The sequence below is a fragment of the Larus michahellis genome, chromosome 1 (assembly GCF_964199755.1).
Source record: "Larus michahellis chromosome 1, bLarMic1.1, whole genome shotgun sequence".
Classification (NCBI taxonomy): Eukaryota; Metazoa; Chordata; class Aves; order Charadriiformes; family Laridae; genus Larus; species Larus michahellis.
Genome location: NC_133896.1, coordinates 51063346 through 51088894, shown reverse-complemented (window position 1 = coordinate 51088894; position 25549 = coordinate 51063346). Strand labels below are relative to the sequence as shown.

The 25549-nt window shown below is 36.9% G+C and overlaps 1 protein-coding gene across 3 annotated transcripts in view; it reads left to right on the top strand.

Moving 5' to 3' along the window:
- The window catches only part of CDK17 (cyclin dependent kinase 17), a 96324-nt gene that overhangs the window by 24502 nt on the left and 46273 nt on the right, over positions 1 to 25549 (top strand). For 2 of the 3 annotated variants that reach the window (XM_074575541.1, XM_074575552.1), the window contains exon 2: positions 14406 to 14554. In XM_074575541.1, coding sequence (XP_074431642.1) covers positions 14437 to 14554 — 118 coding nt within the window. In that variant the 5' untranslated portion in view covers positions 14406 to 14436. Of the gene's footprint in view, positions 1 to 14405; positions 14555 to 19089; positions 19129 to 25549 lie in introns of all 3 variants that reach the window. The other variant, XM_074575531.1, reaches the window with a different exon arrangement.

The following is a 25549-nucleotide window of genomic DNA, read 5'->3' as shown; positions in this document are numbered from 1 at the left end:
GGTGATAGAACATAATTTCTCTTCAGTAGCTCATATGCTTTAATATAACGGAAGACTGATAAGATAAACAGACAATTGAAGTAGCTTTTGTATAAATTATAATGTGGACAGCAAAGTACAGGTTGAGCTGTTAAACAGTAATCATCAAAATGAGGTTAGGGTTGTGTTTCAATCTTTATAACCTGTACAGCTCTTGTATGTTTACTTGGTTGCTTTCCACCTTCAAAGATTTCTGTGTGAGGTTTTGCTATCAGTTTCTTTTATGTTTGTTTGGTTTCAGTAACAGTACACCAAGGTAATATATATTTTTACTTGTTACTTCTCTGAAAATTGAAATGGATTTTTTTAGCAACCCCTCTTTAATTTAGCAAATTCAGTCTTGATTCTTGGAAACCACCTTTGCTTTCATTAACTTGAGTATGTTTTATACATTTTGTGTAAAGCAAAAATGAATGTGCTTCTACTGCAATTTTAGTCAGACAGAGGAGGCACTTCATCCCTACCACATTTGCTGCCATCATCAAGTTTCTCCTACAGCTTTTTTTCTCAATAAAGTTAATGAATTCAGAAGGGAAATATTTCATAATCACATAACAATTTGTATCTGTTTTTTCTTTCTTTGTGGTCAATAGCTACATTTTGGAATCTGCTTCCAACAGCAGAGATAGTTGTAAAGAACCAAAGCTCTCTTGATTTCTGAAACAATTTTGTAAGCATTCGTCATCTTATTATATTATGACATTGTTTTAGTTCTGTGGTGGATTCTATTCTCTACTTTTAGGTTTTCATAATGCGGTTGCTGTCGTGAGCTCTTTGTCTTGTGTTTTGTTGGAGACTTTCCAATGCAAATACATTCATAGAGGTGGAAAGTATAGTTGTTGGGATAGTCTTAAGAATTAACAGAACTGACCTTAATATCTGTAGTACCTCCTTGGAGCTGTTGAAATTGGCTCACTTGTGTTTTGTGTGCAGCAGAGAAAATAACTTAAGGTTAGGTGATCCTGAGGAAGTTACAAGCTAAGGAGTTTTTGACTGCAGTAGATGAAGGAAGAAAATTTAAAAAAAACAATGGTGGTTCTTTATTATGCAGAAGGCAAGTTTATGCATGCCTGACCAGATAAAGGAAAGAGGAGGGTGTCAACCTATAGTCCTTCTTTGGCAAGGAGTCTTACAGTCTATGGTCACCATAGCATTTTAGTGAAAGAAGAACCTGAACCTACTGAGCTGTCAGGCAATGAAGATCCATCTAGAAAAGCCACAAAATCCCCAGATTATGTCAGAAGTGCTTATTTAAATACAGTCTCCATGGATAGCCTGGTAAAAATCCCTTCAGGAGGTGTTCCTTATGACTTCTACTAGGGACCTACCTGGGTCAGAGAAGGACAGTGGAGGAATGGTGTCATGAATTTCACTGACTGTAGGGAATAGAAGATATGAATATCCCAAAGGGCTATTGGAGCAGTGAGATGGTCCCAATTGTTTGAAATAACAATTAAAAAAAAAAAAAGTTAGTCCATGAGATTAATCCAGTCAACTGATATCTGACTGTAGTATTTTTTAAGTTAAACATCTTCATTTAATAATTTTTAAAGTAGCAGGATCTGGAAAGAGAACCTCAAATTTGCTTTCAATTCTAGTAAATTTAGTCAAAGGATACAAAGGATATGTCTTGTTGCAGTGACTCACTGTGATGCAAGAAATAGTAATGCCTACAGGATTAATGTTAGAGGTAGCACCTATATTACATGTACCACGTTGGGAAGAAAAAGATGAAGATCCAGGTTTATTATGCTATAGAAATATACACTATACCTTTAGGTGGGATATCAGTTGGACTGTAATCCAACTGTTTGTTTCATATGATTAAAATCAGAAATGACAGAAATGAGAATGCTTCTGAACAGTTCATTTGAAGGAAGCATAAAGCTCAGTAGACAGAAATAAATCAATTTTGTGTTTCCTTCTTGTATGGTTGCTATAACCAGGCCTTCATTAAAACTACAGTTTCTTTGTTACTAGCATAGTTTGGTTATTGTTACTGAACATAAACATAAAATTATCTAATAATGTATGTGTATCTTGCCTCTATGTGAAGTAAAGTTATAGTTTACTATAGTAAATAGCAATAGTGAAAGCCTCTGCCATTCTGGTTTACCATTCAGCTGATGAGAAGTCTCATTCTCAGGTGTTGTTATACAGGTGTACTAAAAACGTAAGAGTCCAGGGAGATAAAAAATTCAGGCCCACTTCATGGCAACAGTCTGGCAGATTTCTATTCTGAAGTTTTCACCAGGATGTAAGAGTGAAATAATTGAGAGAGGAGAATCTTAAAGGGGATTTTTTTTTTAAGTTATTTCATTTTAAAAAAAGCTTCTTAAAAAGCAAAAGTAGTTTGGTTTCATGATAAAAACAATTCAACAGCTCATTTTATTTACTTCACAGATAGATCAGGTTACCCAGGTATGGTGCCGAAAACTGCGTTCGAGATGCACGAGTTAAATTTCAGTGTGATAGTACTTGATTATTTTGTGCTTTTATAAATTACTAAGGAGGCATAGATGACTAGTCCTTTTGAAGACATTCTCTTGGGTTCCCTTTTGTTAAACAGAAATGTAGGCTAAAGAAAGCAAAGCTATAGATCTGAATTACAAGTACTACAAGAGAAATCTACAAGATTTTTGGACTGTTTAATTTCAGGGTTATGGATCCTAGTAATCAAAAGGAAATAAACTGCAGTGGGAGGATTCTTCTTGTTACTCTTCAGCATACTTGGGTATGTTGAAAAGTAGCATACTTGGGTGGTACAACAGATAGAAACTTCCCTTAGAATGCAGATAAATTTATTTTAAGGAGTATTTTTGCAAAAGGATACTGTTTTCCAAGGCTGCTGAACTCAGTAATTCAAGAACAACTCAAGTATTTGACATAGAAACAGAAGTTTGGTGAAAGACCGGCATATTCTAAAATTTTAAAGAAATAGGCCTTCTTTTACATCAATCAAAATGTAATCTTTTAGTCTTTGACATGACAGACGACATCAATTGGACTTTGTATCTCAAAGGTTGAAAGACAGCGTACTACAGCAGGGTTTTCCAAGGGAGGTTAAGAAAAGATCCAAATAGCTAGTGAGGAAAATAAATAAATAATATCCAAATTAATTACTAAGCTAACATCTGTTACCCTTACACTTTGCATACTAATTTTGAATGTTAATGCTGCTTTAACCTGAATTTTCTAAATATGTATATCTTCATCCCAGCACATAGATTTTAGAACGGTAAAAATGGAAACCAAGTTACTGAGAGAATGTAATGGGGGAGCGAGGAATGAATTAGAGGAGCTGGGGTGGCTCTTTCACTGTAGAGAAATAGGGGTCCTGTATGTCCTTGATCAGCTCAGTTCAGCCTGTAGCGTTAGGACAAGGGGTAATGGTTTTAAGCTAAAAGAAGGTCGATTCAGGCTGGATAGAAGGAAGAAATTTTTTACAGTGAGTTTAATGAAACACTGGAACAGGTTGTGCAGAGAGGTGGTAGATGCCCCGTCCCTGGAAACGTTCAAGGTCAGGTTGGAGAGGGCTTTCAACAGCCTGGTCTAGTTGAAGATGTCCCTGCTCTTTACTGTGGGCTTGGACTGGGTGACCTTTAAAGGTCCCTTCCAACCCAAACTATTCTGTGATTCTGACTCTACTGAACTATTGCGAAGGTTATCTCATCTGGTGACATTATAATAACAGTTAGGGCTATTTTTTTGTTTGTTTGTTTTACAGCGGAACTGCTTCAGTACTTCTCTAAGTGAAAAGCTTATTTTCAATACAGATCTATATTAGACTATGATACTAAATGTTGCTGAAGTAAGTATGTTGAGCCTCGGTAGAGGCAATGACTTAAATTTACTTTTTCATAAAACATTTTCTGTTTGTGAGACAAATCTTACTGTTTGGCAGCTTTATCCAGGTCACTGACAGCAGCAGCAATATCAGCCTCTGCAATGCGATTAAGATCCAGAATGGGAATTAGTTTCCTGTGGAAGGGATTGGCCCACTGTTAGTCCTTGGCAGGGTGAGACTGCATAAGCGTTAGGCTCTAGCAGCAGAAGAATGATAGTGTTTGTAATTCAGAAGAAATTACTTTGAGGACAAACATAAAATTTCACTTCTTTCTTCTGCCGGCGAAACAAAAGACAGCTAATGTGTCTGCCCAGCACAAATACGTATTTGGGAACAGTGCTCTGTACATATTGTGTGATCTTTACAGAGATTTCACAATAAAATATCCTGCTATCCTTACTCTGCCTTTAAGCTGTAGTTTGCAGGGTCCTTGAGAAGTTCTGCTTTGCTGTGTGTCTGTGCCTGCTTTTGTTGACAGTATCAGTGTTGCTTGCCTGGTATTAGTTGCAGTTATTTTACCTTTTTAATTCTGTTAAAAATATATCTGGAGTCTACTTGTCTTTCAGGTTTTGTTTGCTAATTATTCATGGCTGGTTTAGTGTTACTGACTGATATTAATAGTTGTTACTTTCCTAGGTTTCCTACATACTAAAGCTGTCTTATTGATCTGTCATTTACTTACAGATAAATATTTTTCCACTTTTACTGGTTGCCATTTGTCTGCTCTTCACTGAATCTAGCTGACATCTTGTCACTGTCTCAGTTCTCAACCTTTTGTTGTTGTTCCTTAGTCTTCCACTGGTTTCTCTTTGGAAAACTTGGATACCTTCAGGTAGAGAACTGGTTATACTAAAAGAAGGTAATGTAAAATTTTAGTGGTGTCCTTTGATGTACTAGACTGTCACCCAAATTACTTATGTGTAATTTAGTTGTTCTGCTTAGTTTTAGAATTTGGGAAGCCTTGTCTGGACAGTCTCAGTTACCTGAAAGAAGACCAGTAAGTAAGATTTTGTGTAAAAGACAGGGACGAATTGTCTGCACAGGCAAAAAAAAGAGGCATCCAGTGAAACAGAAAGATCTTCAGTCTCCAAATCTGTTAGTCTCCGTGTAGGCCTCTTGTTTTTGAGCCAACAGTGACAGTTGTGACAGCTTGATGCATGGCAGTTGCCTTATTTTGTATGTTTAAATAAAGATGTACTTTTTTTTTTCCCTCTGCTCTTTGAAAGTACCCTGAAAAATACCTTTTATGAGGCTTGTCAGGACAACTTAATGTGGGAGTGGGATGTTGCTGCAGAAGTACAGAGACAGAAAAAGAAGAATCTGCATGTGGTTATTGTGTGGTGGAAATTGTAATGGCCCGAACCTATTGCAGAGGATGAAGGCACCTGTGCTGAATGCTCTTACTTTATTTCATATCCATTTGTTCTTGTTTTCTCATGTCATCTTTCCTTAACAGCATTTGCTGTTGTCCTTTATTTTGTTCACAGATTGCATTTATTTCAGATCTCAGTTTTTGTTTAGCTAGGCTAAATAAGCCTAAGGCAAAACTTTGCAGTTTTTTAGGCTACTTTTCTGGTACACAACAGTTATATCACACTGTTCCCAGCGAGGACGGTTTTACCTTGCATTTGATGTGCGCTAGTGATCAGTGCTCTACTGCTGTGGACGTATTAAATTGGCTTAAGCAGGCTCATGCTTTCTTCTCTGCCTTGTAGGGCATATTGCCACCACCTTTTTGTTGCCAACATAACTATTTGCGCAGCCGCTTGGCAAACATATGTCAAAATTCTTCATTCTTTCCCAGGTTGTCAGCTAGATAATAATTTGCATTAGGAATAGTGTCTCTGTGATGTGTTTAGTATCCTTGGCAATGGATACTGAAATGATCCATGTGTGCATATCCAGTTGACCATTAAATGGCAGCATGAACACCTCAGACAGATGTAGCAACATTTGTCTGAATGTTGTAACAGAACAAATTGGTCCCATGCTGGGACATCTCGACTGCTATGTAAAATTAATACAGCAGAAAAATTTATAATTCAGTTATTGTTTGGACATCTTCTGTTAGTGAGGAAACTCTGCAGTTACACCAATTTCAGAATTCCAGAAGGGAAGAAAAGACAGTAATTTGTGAGTCTTTAAAATACTGAATCAGAACAATCTATAAGTTTAAGTAAAAGACATTAATTCAAACAAATTTTTGAACCATAGTTAAAAAAAAACCCCAACAAACCCATAGTTCACTTGTTCGGACTATGAATTGTTTGAACCCATAGTTCATTGTTTATTGCAAGAATGAGTTTATTTACTGCCCCTTTGGAATTATCCTGAAAATATCTCAGTGGAGGTGTTACACATACTCAGCCTGACTATGAGGAACTTGTTTAGGCTGTTCTTCCTGTCAGTACTTACTTTTTTAGTTGTAGACATGGTATTAATCCATTATTTCAGAGACAGTAATTGTACCACAGCTTATTATTGTCAGAAATCTCTAGTAAAATACAGAATACAGAAGAGACTCATAAATCTTTTACATTAAATAAGTCTCCAAAGAGTCTGGTTTATCATACCATTTTTTTCTTAATGTCTTGTTTTGTGTCTCAATATAATGCCTTCAGTGCATCACATGTTAAATGTGGCCTGTTATTTGTGGGGAAAATATGCATATACGTTATCAGTACTGTAGAACATGGTCTATTTCATGCTGCTTATAGTGCCTCTTATTCACTGGTTCAAATTTTTTCCTGTGCTTTCTTCCAAAAAAAACCCCAACAAAACAAACCCGTCAATTAACTGTGAAACAGCTTCGTTTCTCTTGCCCTTTTTTTTAGTTGTCTTCTGCACGCACATAGAAGTGTAAGAGAAATGCATCCAAAGCTGTTTTTAAACCATTCCTGACTCTTTGATATTACTCATATGTACAAACATGTATGCATACAAAAATTATGGAAGAGTTTGGTTTTACTTTTGCCATGTATGTTTTAATGTAAGGCCTTTCTCTCTGGGTTGTTTGGTGGGTTTTGGGTTTTTTTTGTTCACACTATACAGAATGTGTATTGAGGTTCAACAAGTAATGAACCCAAAAATTTGACATTGGGAGGAAAAACTGTGAGCTGTAAATTTACAGTGATTGTACCAATAACCATAGATAAGTATTTTTTTATGATGGTCTTTGTTTTGTCTACAGTTTTAGTAAATACAAAGCTTTTTTAACTGGTATGAGCTCTGTTAACAGTTCTCACTTTAATTTCCAGGCAGGCCATGATAAGGTTTCCTCAACAGCTTCCCCACTGTAATTAATTTCTGTTTTAAGAGAAAAAGGCCAAAATCTTTTTTTATTTTGTTCAGAAACTCTTACCACTGTTCTTAGTTCATCCAAATCAGGAGCTCTTTAGTTTTTAATCTTCATTTATATTGGTATTGTGTATTTGTTCTGTCTCTTGGAGCTTGATTCAGGAATACCTAAATAAGTTGAAAGCTCTTCATTGCCTTAGGTCTTGGGTTGTAGATCTAACTTTTTCGTGAGCACAAGAAGAAGCAAATGTTGAAGACTTTGGTCCTGGAAGTTCAAATGCTTACAGCACAGATGGTGCTGGCCTGAGAGCTGCTGGAGGTTGAGAGAAGGTTCTTCAGTATGAGAGATTTTAATTTGGTGCCTGAATGATGGTGGGATTAAAAAAAAAAAGCAAGCCCGTAGTTTTTGAAAGTCCACACCTTTTATTGACAAAAGTGGTCAGGCTCTCAAAAGACTGCAGATGCTTTTCAGTCTTAGAGCTAACATTGTCTTAAGCCTGCAAGAGGTCTCCCACTCAGTTTTCTTCCAAAGACTGGCTCATTTGCAAGACTCTGGAAGATGGTCCCAGAAGTGATGACTGCAACGCTGTAAATCTGTCACTGGAATAATCTCAGTATTAGGGAGCAGCATGCTTTGCGTGCACAACTTTTTTTTTTTTGTATAAAATTCTTTTTTTTTTCTTCTGAAAGCTGTATTAAGGCTTTATGCTTGTTAATCAAAGCTAGTAAAATTGCAGACGTTGCTTTTGGTTTCTAGGGCTCATTATGTATTTTGAGATGGAAAGTTCCATGGCTTGTTGGTAGTATATACGCTACATCCATGTAACCGTTCTGATTTTTCCTTTCCCCTTCTTCAAGAGTAAAAAGACTTCCAGTTTATGAGTCTGACAGCAAAAGCAAGAATCTTTGCCAGTCAGCTCATTCGTTTTGTTGGCTTAAATGTCAGCCAATTTAACCAGAGTCATACTGTGTTTTTTCGCTTGGCTGTTGAGCGAACAGAACCTTTGATAATTAACGTGGAGCTATTCATCAGTACAATCTATCCAATCTAGGGAGATCTAACAAATAAAATGTCTCTATTGATTTTGCTATTTGATATTGGTTGTATCTATATGGAGGACAATACGTGTGTACATTTTAAAGAATGTAAGCTTACTGTGATTAACTAAGTTAAGCTTTTTGAGTCCAAGAGAAAGAAGATAAGCATAGGATTTTAAAAAAGGACTGCAAGATTTCACCCTTTTGGCAGATTGGTGTTTTTCTTTCGTTTAATTCTGTACCAGTAGTATAGTTAAATATGCCTGTAGTAATGATCAGTGTGTTTTTTAACTTAAAAGATTATTTAAAAAAACCCAACTTTTTTTTTTTATTTCTGTCCTTCATTACCCTCGAAAGGCAAAGGGATTGGGAGGGTGAAGATAAGGAAAAGCGTTCACAATCTAAACTAAATCAGGACAAGCTAATTTCCATATATTTCCTCTCTTTGCAGACGTTCTTCCAGTTGATGATCTAGATCAGTAGCTGAATATAGATGCTCTTATTCACTTTCGGAGGATCCTCTTTGCCTATATTAACTAGGAAAACTAGCCTCCGATGAGAAGTTAACCTTTGTGAATACCTTTCTGCCTTCAGTTTTCAGTGAGTGGCTGTGATTCTAGAAATATGTAAAAAGGGGCTTCACCTCAAAAGTTTAATTACATATTGAATGTTGTTTTATTCATAAGGAAAAGGCTGTGAGGGTCCTTTTGCCGTTTTTTCACTGGGAGATCAAACTAGGCTGTGATATTTGACTTCACAATTATTTTTCTTCCGTCAGTAACAAAGGCCTTGTTTGTCAGATGTCGCTTCTATCTGTACAGTGTCAGTTCTTTGACCTAATGCAACATAAAAGCTAACAACTTTAGAGTAGTTCTGTTCCTGATGAGAGTCTAGTTGTCCGGAGTCATGTTGTTTCTGAAGACCGAGTGTGGAAAAACGCAGTAGAAAATTTTTTTCACAAATGTGGGTCGAAGCGAATGCAACGAATAGATGCAATGAATAAGATGCCATGTTTACAATCCATTCTTGGAGGGTAGAGTTGTGGTTGTAAGGAAGTGCATCTGTATTAGATGTGAAATTTACAAGTGCTCAAACTAGTGGTTTATGGTCTTAGAGAAATTATCCCTCTATTTCTCATTAGTGTAATTATTAGTTTGCTCTGTATTTGATGTGCAACATGCTTATGTAATCAATAATCAACAGCTTTTTTTTTTTTTCTTAGTTCAGGTAGATTGAATACAGTTTAATAAATATAAACACTATGGAAAGCTGGTTTTCTTCTTTGATTAAGGGGACAATATCCTTGACAGGTGTTTCCTGTTTCTAATTAATATTGTTTGCAGTATTCTAAGCTTTTTCAGGCCACTCTTGGATTATCACCGTCAGAAATACTTCCTCTTAAGTTAGATGCATCTAAAATTATTAATGCAGTCAAATGAATGATGCATATTTTATTACATGCTTGAAAATATTTAACAGACCTGTCTGTAACTGCTGCAGTTAAAATGCTAGTGGAAGGTTAAATTATTATCTGTTTATATTTGAGTAATACAGTGAATGACACCATGGATTTTGAGAATCATTAACAACTGTAGTGACGAGGACCATATGAAAGATAATTTCATGATGTTATTCTTGTTTCTAGTTGTGTGGACTGTTTTTATTCTTCAGCTGATAACACCTTACTTGATTTTTTTTTTTTTTTTTCCCCCATCATAAATCCTAAAAAAAATCTAAGTCTCTTGACAGGATCTTCAGATCTCTTCAAAGCTCTGCCACAGTATTCCCTTCTGCGTTTTTTTTAACCATCTTTACACAGTTTGCCCCACTGCTGTGCAAGCGTACCCATTTGGTTGTAGTGGCTTTTATGAAATCAGATTGAGTGTCCCACCTGTGTTTGCACCTCCTTGTATCCAGGGAGTTCACATGGAGTGTTGTTATCTGCTTTCTTTGATGTCTTATGCCTGTGGCTTTAGTTTGTTAACCCGTCCTTAAGGGCCATGCTGTGTCCACGCTGTTGTTCACGTGCTGCTGTAAGGTAGGATTTCTGTTCCTGCCCTTTTCTCCTGCTTCAGCTGTCGTCTTCAGCTAATGAGTTTGTCAGAACAAGAACTACCTCTAGATGTTTTGGAAAACACCTACTGCCTTGTAAAGCAGCTTGTAAAAACAGTCAAATAGCAACTTCAGTAGGTATCTAAGTGGAAAAGTAATTTTAAAATGCTTAATCTCTACGTAGATGCATCTTAATGCAATATCACATCTGGAAACGGACGAGTTAGCACTTAGTCTGATCCAAAGCTTATTGAAGTTGAAGGACAGGTTCCCATTGACTTCAAAGGGCCTTTGAACCAGCAAAATCTTAGTGAACGTCTGGTATTTCTGACCCTCCTGAAATAAACTGGCTAAAATTTAAGGTATAAAGCAGCTTCATTGTTTTTGAACATTTTAGCTGAACTTGTTTAAACTTAGGAGGGTTAAGCAATAGCATATGTTTAACTGTGTATATTTATGCATTCCTTTTTTCACTTTTAGTGTACCAAGGGTCTGGGAGCTTGAAGGCAGTGGTGGGTTTTTTTGAGAATCTTAGCTCTCTGCATTTGAAGGCCTCTGATTTTTGGTGAATAGATGAGTGCAGAATCTATTTGGTTTACTGCTTTGCAATTAAAATGCTTTAATGTCTGTCTGCTATATATCCAGGGTGTTGCGGACATCTGTGTTTGCTAAATGAGAAGTGCACCACTACAGGCGCCGTGGGAAGGATTGGTCTGATATAGAGAAAGGGAGTCAGAACCCACTTGTTTAGATCTGATCTTACCTGGACGATTTAAAAACTGTGGAGTTTGTTTTCAGAACCGTGTTCCAGCGATAGCTTTTAAATGACATTGAGAGGAAAGCAGGAGTTTGAGACTATTGATAATGAATGTTGGAAAATACGTTTTCTACAGGTTTTAAGGAGAAAAATGTGTATGAAAAGTAAACTTTAGCATAGTTTTCAAGGATTAACTTGTGTTGATTTAAAGACGAAAATACCAAGTTTTCAGGCTTAGACTGGGGATTGTTTGTAAGAAACAGCAGTTCCTTTAATACGTTGTTGCTTCCTTCATTTCACGTCAGTATAAGGACTGAATAAATATGTCTCTGCCAGCTTTTCTGGGTTGTATCAGATAGTATCTTATCAGATTGCTTGTCCTCATTCTGTCTGCAGGAGACCAGAATTTGCATTAGTTGCATTCAAGTGCATGCATCTATCTGCTGTGACATCTAAAATATTTCATTTGGATACGACATTTTCAGAGTAGATAAATATACAGAATAGAATAGTCAAGCCCTGGGCTCTCTTCTAAAGCTCAAAAATAAAAAAAAAAAACAAAACACAACAGTGCATGTTCTTCTCCTGATTGGTAAGAATTTGGGGGAACATCAGCAGTCTTACTGCATCTAATCATAGCCATTAGATGTATGTTACTAAATCAACTAACTGCATTTTGGATTTAAATTAGATTTACTGTTAAATGGAGAAAATGAGTATGCATCTGTTATGAATTGGTGAAAATGAAGATCAGACAATCTCCCTTTAATTTTGTTAAACTGAATTAAAATTGGCTGTGAAATTGCTGTCATTATAGTGAACCGATGCTAGCTTTGGATTGTACAGATCGTATTTTGAAAGCTCTGTTCGCTGAGAACTTGTCTCAAACTACCAAGATTTAGCAGGTTGTGCAGCTTTGTCCCAAAGTGAGAATAACGAAGGCAAAAAGATAGGACATTTCCAAGTGCTAGGTGATGGTCAATCCTTCTACCCCCCCCCCTTTTTTTTAAATACATGCATCCTTTACTAGATAGAATTCAGATGGAATTAGCAAAAATTCGTATGCTTTAAGGGAGGAAAATTTGGTTTCATATCAGTGAGCATCTTTCCTTTAAAAACACTGAATTACATTTCAATAGGAGGAAGCCTTCACTCACACATGGATTCCCACTCCTGATCCCTTTTAACTGTTGAATTCTTTCAAAATCAAGTCCTGAACTTAATTTAGAATCTCAGTGAAAATGGTGCTTCAGCACTCCAAGAAATCTTCCTTTAACAGGAGAAATTTTGTAACTATAGTTAGCAAAATACTTGCTTTTGAATTAGTTTAAATTTAGAATGTCCCTTGGATTTTCTAATCTATGTGTCTGTTAATTTATATGTAATATTCTTCAGCAGTAGACCTTCTTTTTGAACAAAAAATTGTGTAGCCTTAAATATTTGCAAGATCAAAAGCCAGGAACAGCCTGTTTCCATACAAAGGCATCTGTTTTTTCAGTTACTGCCCAAGTGGAAAATTGGAAAGAAATTGTTGTGCTGTCAGGTAGCTTTAAGGCATTACATAGCTAAAAATTGCATGTATCCTTTTTGAGAATAATACACGCAAGAAGATGCAGGTTTGAAAGAATGCTATAGGAGAACTGAGTAAAACCACATATAGTGGTTTTTTTAAAAACTAGTTTTTTAAGAGGCACGTGGGTCATCGTTTTGGAAAAGTTAAAATAAACGCAGAAATAAAGCAGTTCCAAGTAAGGTCTTTAAAGCAGGTCCTGAACAGGAAAAGTAAATGTTCCCCTTGAAACATTCTCTGAACGCAGTTTCTTAACAATAAGAATATCCTGCTTTTGAGTGAGAGCAAAATTATTCATGTTAAGGTGTGGTTTTATTGCACATACAGCGATGCATTAGAAGGGCAGTTTTCAAAACTGCTAGCTTAATTTTATCTCCATCAGTTACAATTTTATTTCCTACGTATCTGTACCCAGTGCCTGACTATTTCTGCCTGTAGTAGCTGTGGTTGTCTCTAACCCTGTTCTGTAATCTACCTCTTTCCCTGTGGGTGCAGCCGCTGCTTTGCCAGTGATTGTACTGTTCATCTCAGACTTCCCAAAGGTCGTCTTTTTTTCCATCCTTATACGTTGCTGACTGTCCTGTGCAATCTAGTTTTGTGAGGCTTTAGTCTATGCATTCTCCTACCACCAACAGTCGCTTCCAACTTGTTCCACCGATTTGTTCTCCTTTTTATTATGTAGCATCTAAACAAAAGCAAGCTAGGCAGTTGAAATGTATATAGTTAAAGGGATTATGTCAGTATAAAAGTAATTGTATTCACATTTTTTTATTAAATGTAGATTGTTAGCGTACTACTTCTCTGTTTAAAGGAGGAAATTGAGGAAAAATTGATTTTTTTCAATTTTGCATGTGAATTATGCAAAAAGGCTGATGCAGGGGAAAAAAAAATATGAGCAACTCAGACGTATAAGTATGGTGTGCTTGTGTTTGACACTGCCTATGTGATTCTTGGAGGCTATAAGCAGATAAACAAGTTATTGTGAAATAACACGTAGGATGAATTGTCCATATGGAGTAATGAAGGACAGAATTGTGCTTCTTGCCGTGTAAGGGCAGACATATGGCACGCTGCAAAGTTCACTTAGCAGCTTAGACTTGTGGCAACATGTTTATCGGCCTGGACCTTTGTTGTTATTGCTTGTTTGCGTACTGCTTTCCGTGGAGAAAGTGCCTCCTGCTTTGTTCCCAGTTTAGTCTTATTGCCTGACCGTAGAGAAACATTCATTCTAGCCATCGTTATCAGGTCCTGGCTGTCTGTTTCCCTAGTTGGGATCAGGTTTGAGAATTGCTTTTGTGTTTAAGACCTTTAGAGTTGTCCCCTTCCTCCCTTTGTGTAAAGGGCAAAATATAGAGAAGTTCAGTAACTTCTCATCCACAAACAAATGGGCTGAAACAGAAGGTTCCAGCCTCCTCCTCCTCAGTGGGTTTGGTGAAAAAGGCTGTGGAGGAGGCAACAGAGCACACGCTCATCAAGTTTTCAGATGACTGTTTGTTTTATTATTGGATTGTAAGATTAGTGATCAGATTAACTTTTTGTTTTGTTTTTTTTAAAAAAAAGATTCTCATTTTCCCTAACAGAAATAAAAATTGCAAAAATGTCTGGGTGCGTACCTCTCAAGATACTCTTCGGTCCAGTAGAGTAATCTTGCTTTAAGGGTATTAAGTATAACTTGCATATTGACTAAATTTTCTGTAAGTCTTCCTGCATTTTTATGAGGCGGTTAAATTTTGTTTTCTGATGAACTAATTTTTTCTCACTTCTTGCTTTTTAATCTTTTTTTTTTTTTTAATTATTTTTTTCAGGCTTCCTTAAGCCAGACTTAATATTGATAGAATGAAAAAGTTTAAGAGGAGACTTTCCTTAACCTTGCGTGGAAGCCAGACCATTGATGAGTCACTGTCTGAGCTAGCAGAACAAATGACAATTGAAGAAAACAGCAGCAAAGATAACGGTAAGCTATCTTCACTTTCCAGAAAACGTTAAGAGTTTTGTAAGACCCCACTAAAGTGAGTGGTTTGGGTTTTATTTCAGTTTTTACAATTGCATGGCCTTCCTCACTAACCTTTTCTTTTAATTTGTCTTGTATTTGCCTGCCCTAGTTCTTTTAACAGGTTGATATGTTTTTACGTAATAGTTTGGTTTGCTTTGATAATGAACTATTATACAGCTATTTATCAAAAGTGACCTAAATTGATATTTTAATGTGGTGTGCAGCAAGGATCATAGATGCTTTTTAATTAAACAAACCTGTTATTGTATGAAGTTAGTGGGTCTCACATCAACTTCATATGGCTTCAAATTCCATTTTTTTTCTCAAAATCATTATTTGGTAATATGATTGATAGTAATTGCTTAAATATTATAAAAAAACCTGTTTATGTTATCATTGTTGATGCAGTGCACTAGCGTGAGAATTCTATCACCTCTTCATGTCTCTGAATAGTACTTCTCTTCAGCAATATGAAGGCGACTAGAAACATTCAGGGTAACCAGCCTGCCTGCGTATTCTTACACAAGACTTTGGCTGATCCCGTCATTGTACTGACTGCTGTAAAGTCCACATTAATGATGATACCACTTTTGAATGCAATCTGCAGTAATAATGACTGGAAGAGATTTTGTTGCTTTTTTTCTGTTTCCTGGGCTGCAACATTTAAGTCATATTTCATCTTCTACGCTGATTAGTGTTCTTTTTTGCTCTGCTGACATCTAAGATTTTCTCAACTGTCAAGTGATCTGAATTTTTTTTCCCCACCTCACACTAATAAATGATCCTGAATTTCCCCACTGAAAACTGACAGGACTCAAAAGTTTGAGCAGGGTTAGAGGCTGTGGAATTTGCCCTACAGACTTTCAAAACCCCATCCAAGGTCTGTTGCATACCAAGCTTTTGAAAGCTGAGTTTACCTTTGGCAAAACAAAAGCTATTCATGTTTTTCATTTTTACCCTTAATCCCTGGTATAGTCATTGCTATTGTCCTGTCTTCATCATGGGCCATGCCCTGTAGTTTATTAAACCTTCTTATGTGTTGATACAACAGGTCTATTCTGAAACAATAATTTTGTTTTTTACCAAAAAAAAGAGTATTTTTTGTCCTAATATCTACTAAGTACTGAGACACTGAGCAGTTGTCCCGCATGGTTTCTCTTGTATTATTAGCCTTTGTTACTGATGCATATTTTGTTCAGACCTGTATATGCTTCTGACAGATTGATTTCATTATGCAAATAAGTGCTAAGAATATTACTTTCACGCTGGAAAACGAGCGTGAAAATTTGTCACCAGCATCAGTGAATGTAGTGAACTGGGTTGCTGAATTGATTCAGTTGCAAACTGGGTCCAGAAAGAATAAAAAGATTTTACTTCAGACTGGACCGTGTTCTGGGTGCCGACTCAAGGGACAGAGGACAGAATAACTTGTTTCCAGAAGCATGAGTTTACGCCATCTTAAACCACGTATGAGCCTGTTTGCAGTTTGTACTGTTTAGCTGAGAATTATCTCAAACACCAATACTTAGATGTCTTCTGCATGCTTGTCACCAGACTTTGCCAAACTTCTCAGTAGATATTTAAAATGATAAAAATACAGTTCAAAATAATGCTTCTAATGACAAATTTGTCATTTAGCTTTTAGTGATCCTTTTATTTTGCTTTCCGCATTATTTCATTGGCCAAAAGGAAGCTTATACGCTGGTATTGTGTGATACAATACATGCTATGCTTACAACTGCAAAATGTTGGTAATGCCTTAATAGAGTATCTTTGGATACCCTGAGGTGTTGTTGATCCTCTTGAAAGAGGAAAAATAATAAACTGTGCTTTTGCTATGCGTAGTCTTTAACTCATAATTTTATGCCATTTTAAAAAGTTTTACTGACGTTTGCTTCCTTCTTCTGATACTTCTAGAATGCAGATATTAGTACCTGTTCTATCTTTGATGTTGCAGAGATGAACAGGATACTACTTTGCGGATTGTTGTTTTCCTTTGGTTTTCCTTTCCAAGCCCACTTTTCCTAGAAAGTAGGGTTGGAAAATGCTTGCTACACCAGCTAGTCCAGCTTTTCTAAAGGAAGCTCTAAATTCCCCACAGATCAAGATATTTTGGAAGGAGCAGTTTTCAGACAGACTGTAGGAATCAGGGTTTGGGCAACAATTGCTGGAAAAAATAGTCGGGAAATGAGTTCTCTATTTTGGTGAAACTCAAGTTTGGTAGAGAATATAGCCTGGAAAAAAAATCCTTCAGTGGACATTATTTTTAAAAATGACTTACAGAGGAGTGGTTAAATGAGAAAGGCGGCTTGCCTTGGCATCTTATGAAACCAGAGTGTTAAGGAGCCTGTGCTAACTGTAAACGTCCAGCTGGGACTCATGAGAGGATGCAGTCTCTTGAAGAATAGTTTATAAAGCGATAGCTGCATTAAGATCTTGAAAGTGCATCTTTTACTGTGATGGTGCTGATCTCAGGAGGCAGGAGTAACCATCTCCCTAGTTTTGCTTTTAAGAAGAATAAACAGCTCCTTTACCCTGTGGAACAGAGAAACACAAATATGCCCAGTTTGCAGGCTTTGGATCTCTTCTTAAAGGAACTTAAAAAGCAGAGTCTGGTAAATCAAAGCCAGTATCTTGATCTACAGAGGATCAAAGACAGGGATACAAAAAGTCTTCAGAAAGTGGTTCTTCATATGTGGTTTATTTTCAAACATTATTACATCATGAACTTGAGAAATGAGAGTTGAAGGACGTTGCAACTCTTCTCAAGCCAGAAGGCAAGGATAAACCCTGAACACTGAGGGCCTTTACAGCAGAATTTTCTTCCATTGTTGTTGTCCAGTTTGGTTTTGTTTTATTTTTTTTCTGCCTAGCAAATCGCGCACCTTGTCTCCTATCATTCCATTCTGATGGTAGTGTTTACTGAAGGATATACTTCTATACACACTAGCTTTTTTCGTTCCTGGAAACCAGCTGTGTTACTGGACCGTAGAGGTTGTGGAGGCTATGTCCATGGAAAACCACATCTATGCTGACGTAGGATCCATGCTCATCTCTACCTGATTTTCACACACTTGTCCTGTAAAATCTTTTTTATAAAGTTCCAGTTCAGCACTGTGATTCCAGACGTAGATCACATGCACGTAGTACCGGGGACCTTTCCTCATCATCACCCTTTTGCAATAACCTGTCTTGTTCAGCCGTTTGCCAAATGTTTCCTCTCCCAGAACAATTGCCTCTGACTTCAAATAACTGCTGCGTCAATCCAGAGACCCACCTTGTCATTAGCTCCAGCTTTGAGTGGGTTGTTTGAAGATTTATATTTAAAGAACAATACTCCTGATGCAGAACAAATTGTCCCGTTTGTAGTTAATGGACATAAAAATAGATACATAACTTCTGATTTCTTTGCAGTGCATTGATAGCACTGAGTCACCTAACCTTTTGTATGCAATCTCATTTCATACACAGCCTCCTTCATCGCGTGATGTCAGTACAATCTCAGTATGCAGCACCATCCATCAGCAGCAAAATGGGATGAGCAGGGATCAACCCATATTGTTCGATGTGGTAGCACAGAGTTTTGGTGTTTTTGGAATACCACCAAATTATTTAGTGACCATAAACCTACATATAATTCAATATGCCGTATAAATTATGTTCATCATAATTAGTTTCTGGGTGGGGAAGCATCACCAAATCAGATGCATAAGTCATAAAAATGGAGGGACCAGTGAAATGCCTAATATACATCTGAAGCCTTATGAACTGTGGACTGTATGAAGTATGCTTTGGGCTGTTCTTCTAAGTACAGAAGCTTTCATGGTCTCCAGTGTTTCAACATATAAAGCCAATTAGTTGGGATTTGTTGTTTATTTTTTATTTTGTCTTGATTCAAGCACACTAACAACGTGCCGGCTTGCTTTTTTAATTCCAGGTTTTACCTTAATATATGTATTCAGATCAATATTAAAAATACTAAATGGTAATTTGTAGCAGTTGACAGCTAAATTTGCTGCTGAAATTTTTTCCTTGCCAGTGACATACTAATGAAATTTGGCTAGAAGTAACATCCAAATCATGCATATTTAAAGTGCAATTAACTGTAAAATTTATGCAAATACTTTAAATGCATACAAATATGCTCTCTAATGAAAGTGAAAAATGTGGCTGTATTGTCTAATATTATAAAATACATTATCACGAACTCCAAGCATGCTTTTAAGAATAATTACAAGATATGTTAAAAAATGCATCCACAGCTCTTACATTAATATATAAGTAACTTGGAAAGCCATTCTATATTGTCAGTTTTTACTTTTAAATATAGATAATGTACACACGCATACTAAAAGAAAACAAGGGAGGTTCTGATAGAAATGGCTTCATGAATTTCTAGAATAGCATTTATCTCCATTTGGTCTGTTTTAGCTCAGTGATGTGATCATAGGATCCAGCCTCACAAACACTTGCATAATTTTTTTGTAATTTTACAGGTGTGAGTAATAATGGAAGGATCAGCTACAGTAAAGTGCGTAAGTGTTTTTTAGGTTTAAGGCCTTAATGATGAGTTAATACTCTGATAAGAGGAATGAACGTTTATAAAAATTGACACATTGCAATACTGTCTTGAAACATCCAAATGTCTTTGTAGTTGTAGTCATTTCATACCATCTTCACTACATCTGAGAAACTCCCATTCCATCTGGTATGTGTGATTCCTTGAGTATGGAAGGAAAACAGTGTGTTGCAACATATTTTCAAGACAATGTTCTTGAGTTGAAAATATGAGCACAGAAATACTTACTGGTAATAATCAATAACATTTTGCTGTTGATACTGGAGGAAAGTATCAATATAAAAATATGGGGGGGGAGGGGGCGGGGGGGAAGGGGGAATCCCCAGAAGTGCTAGAGCTCATTCTAGAGCTACAGATTACTGCAAATAACTCGCAGTTGTCACAGCTAAATATTGAACCTTGTACTGTCCCTTGCACTGTACTGGTGAGTTTTTATTATAGTCTGTATGTACCCTTCTGTGCTGTGGCATACATCAGGTTTTGTTATTACTGTTCAGTATGGTTTCTCCATCCCACGTACACAGCACAACATAGTGTTCTTTCTTCCCTTCTGTTTTAATTTGCTTCTTCCCATAAAATCTGGAGGCTCTATTCATGTGTAGAAGTGCTTATAAAGTGAAATGAGCATGAAAATTCAGTGCCTGGATGCATGCTGCAGAGACCCGTAGCCTTGGGCGGGTGGGTTGTCCACTCATAAGTGTTTTCTTTCACAAGCAGAACGCAAGTTTGGCAGGAGAACATGATGCTTAGGTGCAGAAGTGGATTTTGTAAATACACCAAATTTCTGCTTGCGTAGACTCACTGATGGATATGTAAAAATTTGTTCTCAAATGGCATTTAGATGGACTTAAGTACGGAAAAGTAAAATATGTTAAACTAGCCAACACAGTTATTTCTGAAAGTAGGGAAAAAAGGAGCCAGATCTTCTGTTTCCTGATTTCTTTGGCAGTGTGGCCTCACAGATATTTGCGTTGGAAGCTTACAGGGTGGTTGTGTGTGGGGACGCGAGGATGGAGGCCAGGGATACTTCTATCTTGGCTGCCATGCTGACTCACATTGATTTAAATTGGACCTGAAACAGTGTTCTGAAGGATTTGGTGTAGTGCAGTGCCTTCTGGAGTTATGCTTTTTAAAGAGAACTTTAGTAATTGGTGGTGGTGTGTCATGCGTATATGATTGGAGGTATGGGACTACCATGCTTATGTTCCAATACATGTTCTGATGACCAGAAATACTACCTTGAGAATTATCTTTTAAACAGTATGACATACATAAATCTCAGAGGCAGGTTTTCAGCTTTGAATATATTTCATTTGACTGTGAACTTCTTTATCTTGGCACCTAGACTGAAGGCAAAACCTCATTGTATGTGAAGTCAACTTTGAAAGGCTTTTTGTACTGCTTTAGATGTCTTGATCTCATTTTTTGCCTTGTGTATTATCTCCTGTTTTTGTAGTTTAAACAGACTCCTTGGAAAAATTTTATGTCCTTTTTGTCCCAAACTAAAAAAAAAAAAAAAAAGTTTACAGGATGTTACAGAGCCATTTTCATCATTGAGGTACTTCATTTCTGGAAGGAACTTGAAAACACTTTTTCTTTAGGTTTCTGTCGGCATGTTTCTTCAAATGTGCTACTAATACTTTTTGACCTGTGCCTTCCAAGTGAAGAACATTTGCTCTGGACATGACTGCTGTCCTCAAATGGATTAATTTTGAGCAATGGGAGGAATCCCTTGAGGGTCTGCTAAGTTTTTAATATTGTAATAGTCAATAGTTTGAAGTTTTCATCTTATTATTTAATGAATAAATACATTTTTAATTGGTATTGAGTAGTTGCTCTGTTTTTAGAGTGACTTAATGTTTTCTTTGATATCATATAATGGAGTCCAAGGAAACAACACCATAAAATCATGTATAAATATACAGTATTCTATACAGTGCTCCTGATGCAGCTCCCTGAGATTACAGATATCGGAAAAGCGTAGCTGCTTTGGGTTATTTAAATATTTCTTCTATGGGAGCCGTCACCTGCAATCAACTAATTTTACTGAGTGGGTCTGACAGCCTTGCAGCAGTGTAATTAAATATTGTATGGTGCAGCATACCAGCTCTAAAATGTCAGAAATTCACCTGCTTACATTTTATGATTTCTGAAGAAATAAAAGGCTTATTGACAACAGCTTCTTCAGGAAGGCAGTTTGTTCAAAATATTTGGTATTGCAAGTCCAAAAAAACCCAGTCTTTATTGCCAATAGACATGTAAAAATTGAGTAGTCATTAATAGACCATACATTCAGATTAGTTAAATGAATGTGTATTAGATGATGCCAAAATATGATTAAGCTCCATGACAGTAGCATTTGAGACAGTGATTTAAATAATTTTAAAAGGTTATCATGATGCATTGCGAGTTTCATGAATGCAAGGCTGTTCAGAGAATTAATACTTAGTTTCACATATGTAGAGTCTTGACACTTCTCCATTCTCTATCAAAATGGAAAAGAAAAAAAATACCAAACAACTTGGAAGATTTCTGGAGCAAGGGTGAGGTCAAGGTGGGTGGAAAAGAAACTGCATAGAGTCCTGTCCTATAAAACCCAATAGCTGATTCTCAGGGTGTTTAGTGAGATTTTGTTATAATTGAGCTGGTCCAAAGTCAAGCTGCAGCTAAAAGTGGCAAGTGAGGTTCTGCCTCCACCCTTCTGTCAGCACTCACACTCTGCGTACCCCCTGATGATCTAGTTCAAAAACCTAAATCAGAGTTACACTTCTTTTTTCCTGGGGGAGGACCCTGAGCCACCTTTTTGGTAGCAGCAGTGAGTTGTGGCGGGCTTGCTGTTGCACGAAAAGTTCATCCTTGCTTAGAATATGGAGCATGCTTGGATTCAGTCCCCATTATGTACCGAAATCAGAGATCATAAATGCTAAGTCTCCAATACCTGTCTTATTTTGATTACGAAAAACTCCTCTTGTGTACACTTGATTTGTATGAAATTGAAATATATATTTATGTATTTATAGGGCTTTCATGTCCAGAATGGATAGTGGTTACTGAATAAAACATTTTCTTGCAGACTTATTCAGGTCTATCAGAGATGCTTGATTTAAGGGAAAATGTCACTATGTATGACAGGTGATTTTGATTCTTTATTAAAGCTAGCTGAAGCAAATATCATTCCAAAATTTAGGCACTGAAATCTGAAAGCCAACTTGGTCTTTTTGTCATAGAATAGAGATACTCGTGGGACATAAAAAAAGCAAAAGAGGTAGTTGAAGATGTGGTATTATATATTCATAAAGTGTGTTTTAAAATGCATTTACATTCCTAATGAAAACACGTTCTTTCTTTAATTCACCAGCTGACTGATGTGTGACAGTATGTCAGTTGCTGAGGCCTAGCATAGAAATGTCAGGCAATTCTGCAGGCTTTCTGGAGCTCAGATTGAGTAAATCCAACATGGAAAAGAAAGTGGTAGTGTGGCTCTTTGTTAAGATAGATGGACAAGAAACATTAAGGATTTATTGAAAAATTGCTTAACTTGGGAGCAATTTCAGGTCAGGGTTTGTGGTTCATTTAAATAGCAGTTAAAGGAAAAAGAGGAGACATCTTTATAACCTCATAAAATAGTTGGTTTTAACTAATTCCTCGGACAAGCTTTGCGATTATATACACTATTGTTCTACTTGACTCTGACTGTTCTCATAATTATGAAATAAAAAAGTCAGTTTCACTTAAGTTCATACATAAATTTCTGCCACTTCACAACTGAAGGATTTCAGCAGCTCGAGTTACTTTCTGTTATTCTTACCAATGTCTTTTAGCATTGGTGTTGGCATTATTTCAAACCTAGCAAAGCAGCGGTCCCTTACTGGGTACTGTATTTTCTTGAAATACATGTGTGTATTCTAAAACAGATCAGCAACATGGTCTAGCAACTCTTACAACATTAGTAAGCCAGGCTGGTTGTACTTCAAACAGTATTTTCTTTGAATAGTGCAGTTGTAGTTATTTTGCATCATGCCAATAATAACGGAAGTTTGAACGATAGCATGCAAGAAATACAAGAAAACGATCCAAATGAAATAAGTCAGCAGCTCAGCATTTGCCAAACTTGAAAATCAAGTACTAGAACAGTGCACAGTCACCATGCATTGCCCAATTTTAAACTTTGCTGAAGATGCACACTTAAGCAAGATAACATGGATGTGGCATTAAAAAAAAAAAAGTGTGTGTATCTATTATATGTGTGTGTTTGTATGTATGTGTGTGTGTATATATATATATATATAAAATTTAAAAAAGCAGGATATACTCATATTTCAAGAAGTGTTTGGGGCATTGAAAAAAAAAAATCATGTGTGCATCCTGTACACCACTATAATATTTAAAAATATTCTCATTCAGAATGTTTGGGGTAACTTTTTTCACATTTAAAGACTAGGTTTGCATGACAGCTTAGTAGGTTGCATAAGAAACGTAAGAATTGAAATGACATTCCTTGAAAGATGAATCAAAGATGAAGTGATTTTTGTAGCCAAAATAAGAAGAGAACATAATAACAACCGACCAAATAAAATTTTAAAAGAACCACTGAGAAGTCTCTCTTTCAGCTCGCTTTCCATATTTATAGGTTGTATTAGTTTGGAGTTACAGATTTTAGAGCAGATTGAGGAAAGGGAGATAAATAATGAATAAGGCCCTCGCTGGAATGGTTGTGCCAGCATGAGCCAACACGAGCAAACTGCCCAGGCGCTGCAGAACTCTTGCACCAAAGGGCAAGTTCTGTCTGTCTGTTCTCCAGTCTCTGAGGATAACATTTGAGGGCAAGTCTAAGATTAGAGCCCAAAATGTAACACCGTTTCCCCAGAGCACTGTGCTGGTTTCTAGTTCAGAGACTTCCTGAACTAGGCAAGTCTCTGTGCAGTGAGTAACCCTGAGCTGATTTCTCGGCCGGTCTCCCCTTGAGTCTTGTAAGCTTCTGACAGTCGTAACGTCCTGTGGTGAGGAGTTTCCACAGACTTGCATGTTGTGAAGAACCACTTCCGTGTGCCGCATACAACCTGCCACGGCTGGTTTTTTTCAGTCACCCTCGCTCTTGTGCAGGAGGAGGAGGTGGTGGATGCAGCTGATTCCCAGGTGCCCTCTTCAGCCCTCGTACAAGTCTGTGACTTGTACTTCTGCAGTTTTAATCTGTTTGAGAGAGGAAGACGAGAACTGTGCATGATACTCAAAATGCAGTAGATCCATGCACTTGCATAGCGGCATAGTTATTTTCTGGTGGTTTTCTACTCCCCTTTTGAATTCTATCATTCGTCTTGGCTGTGGCTGAATATTAAACCAATAGCACCATGAAAATACCTGCTATGCCACCGGAAACGCCTCCATTGTGTCAGCTAAGCCTTTGAGTAGTTACTGAGTTATATTTACCAAGTACATCGACACTAATGTAAGGAATGTTTGTTAATTTTATATAGGGAAGCATTTTTTTTAAAGATAAGCCAGACCTATAATCACAGAGATAAAATTGAAAGAGGCCATTTATAGATGTATGTAGTAAAGGCATTTAACTTCTACAGTTTTGACTCATCTTATTCAAGACCAAGCAGTTGCACTAAATTCACACCTTAAAAACTGCAGCATTACCCTTTAAATGTAGTGATTCAAAATAATAATCCTGGAAAAAAAATGAATTCTTTAAGTGAATTAAATTAAATTGAAACTTTGGAAGAAGTACTTGCGGATCTTCAGGCAGAGGGAGTTAAATACTTTTTCCAAAAGCACTTTCTTTAAATCTTGTATCTCATAAATGCACAAAAATAATAATCGGCAGTCTTGTAAATTCATCTCCAGCAAGAGTTTGCTTGATCGGTTTCAGTATTTGTTCCAGCTCTTAGCTGTTAGTGGCACGTTTGCAGGGAGAAGGCAGCACACAATGCAGAATTCGCCTGAACATTTCTTTAGAAGTTTCTGACATATGACAATTCAAACTTACCTATGTATAACTGTCGTGGTTTTGGCCAAATTGGCCAATGGCCGGCGGCAGGTGCTTCCCCCCAGCCTCTTGTACACGGAGAGGAGGAGGAGAGATAGAGATTTATGAGTTTAGAAGAAACTAAACTAATGAAATATTAATAACAAAATAAAAAGGAAAATAATTAAATAGATACAGTATATACAAAACCGCATTAAGCTCCCGGGATGACGTCACCGGCAGGCACTGGGGAAGTCCCAGACTGGACTCAGCAACGGGTGGGAACTGGATTCCACAGATGGAGTCAGGAACTCACAGATTGGGATCAAAGGCAGAGGAACAGACAGGGTCCTCCTCGGACATCAGCCACTGAAGAAAAGAGTCTGACCCTTTGATCCCTCAGCTT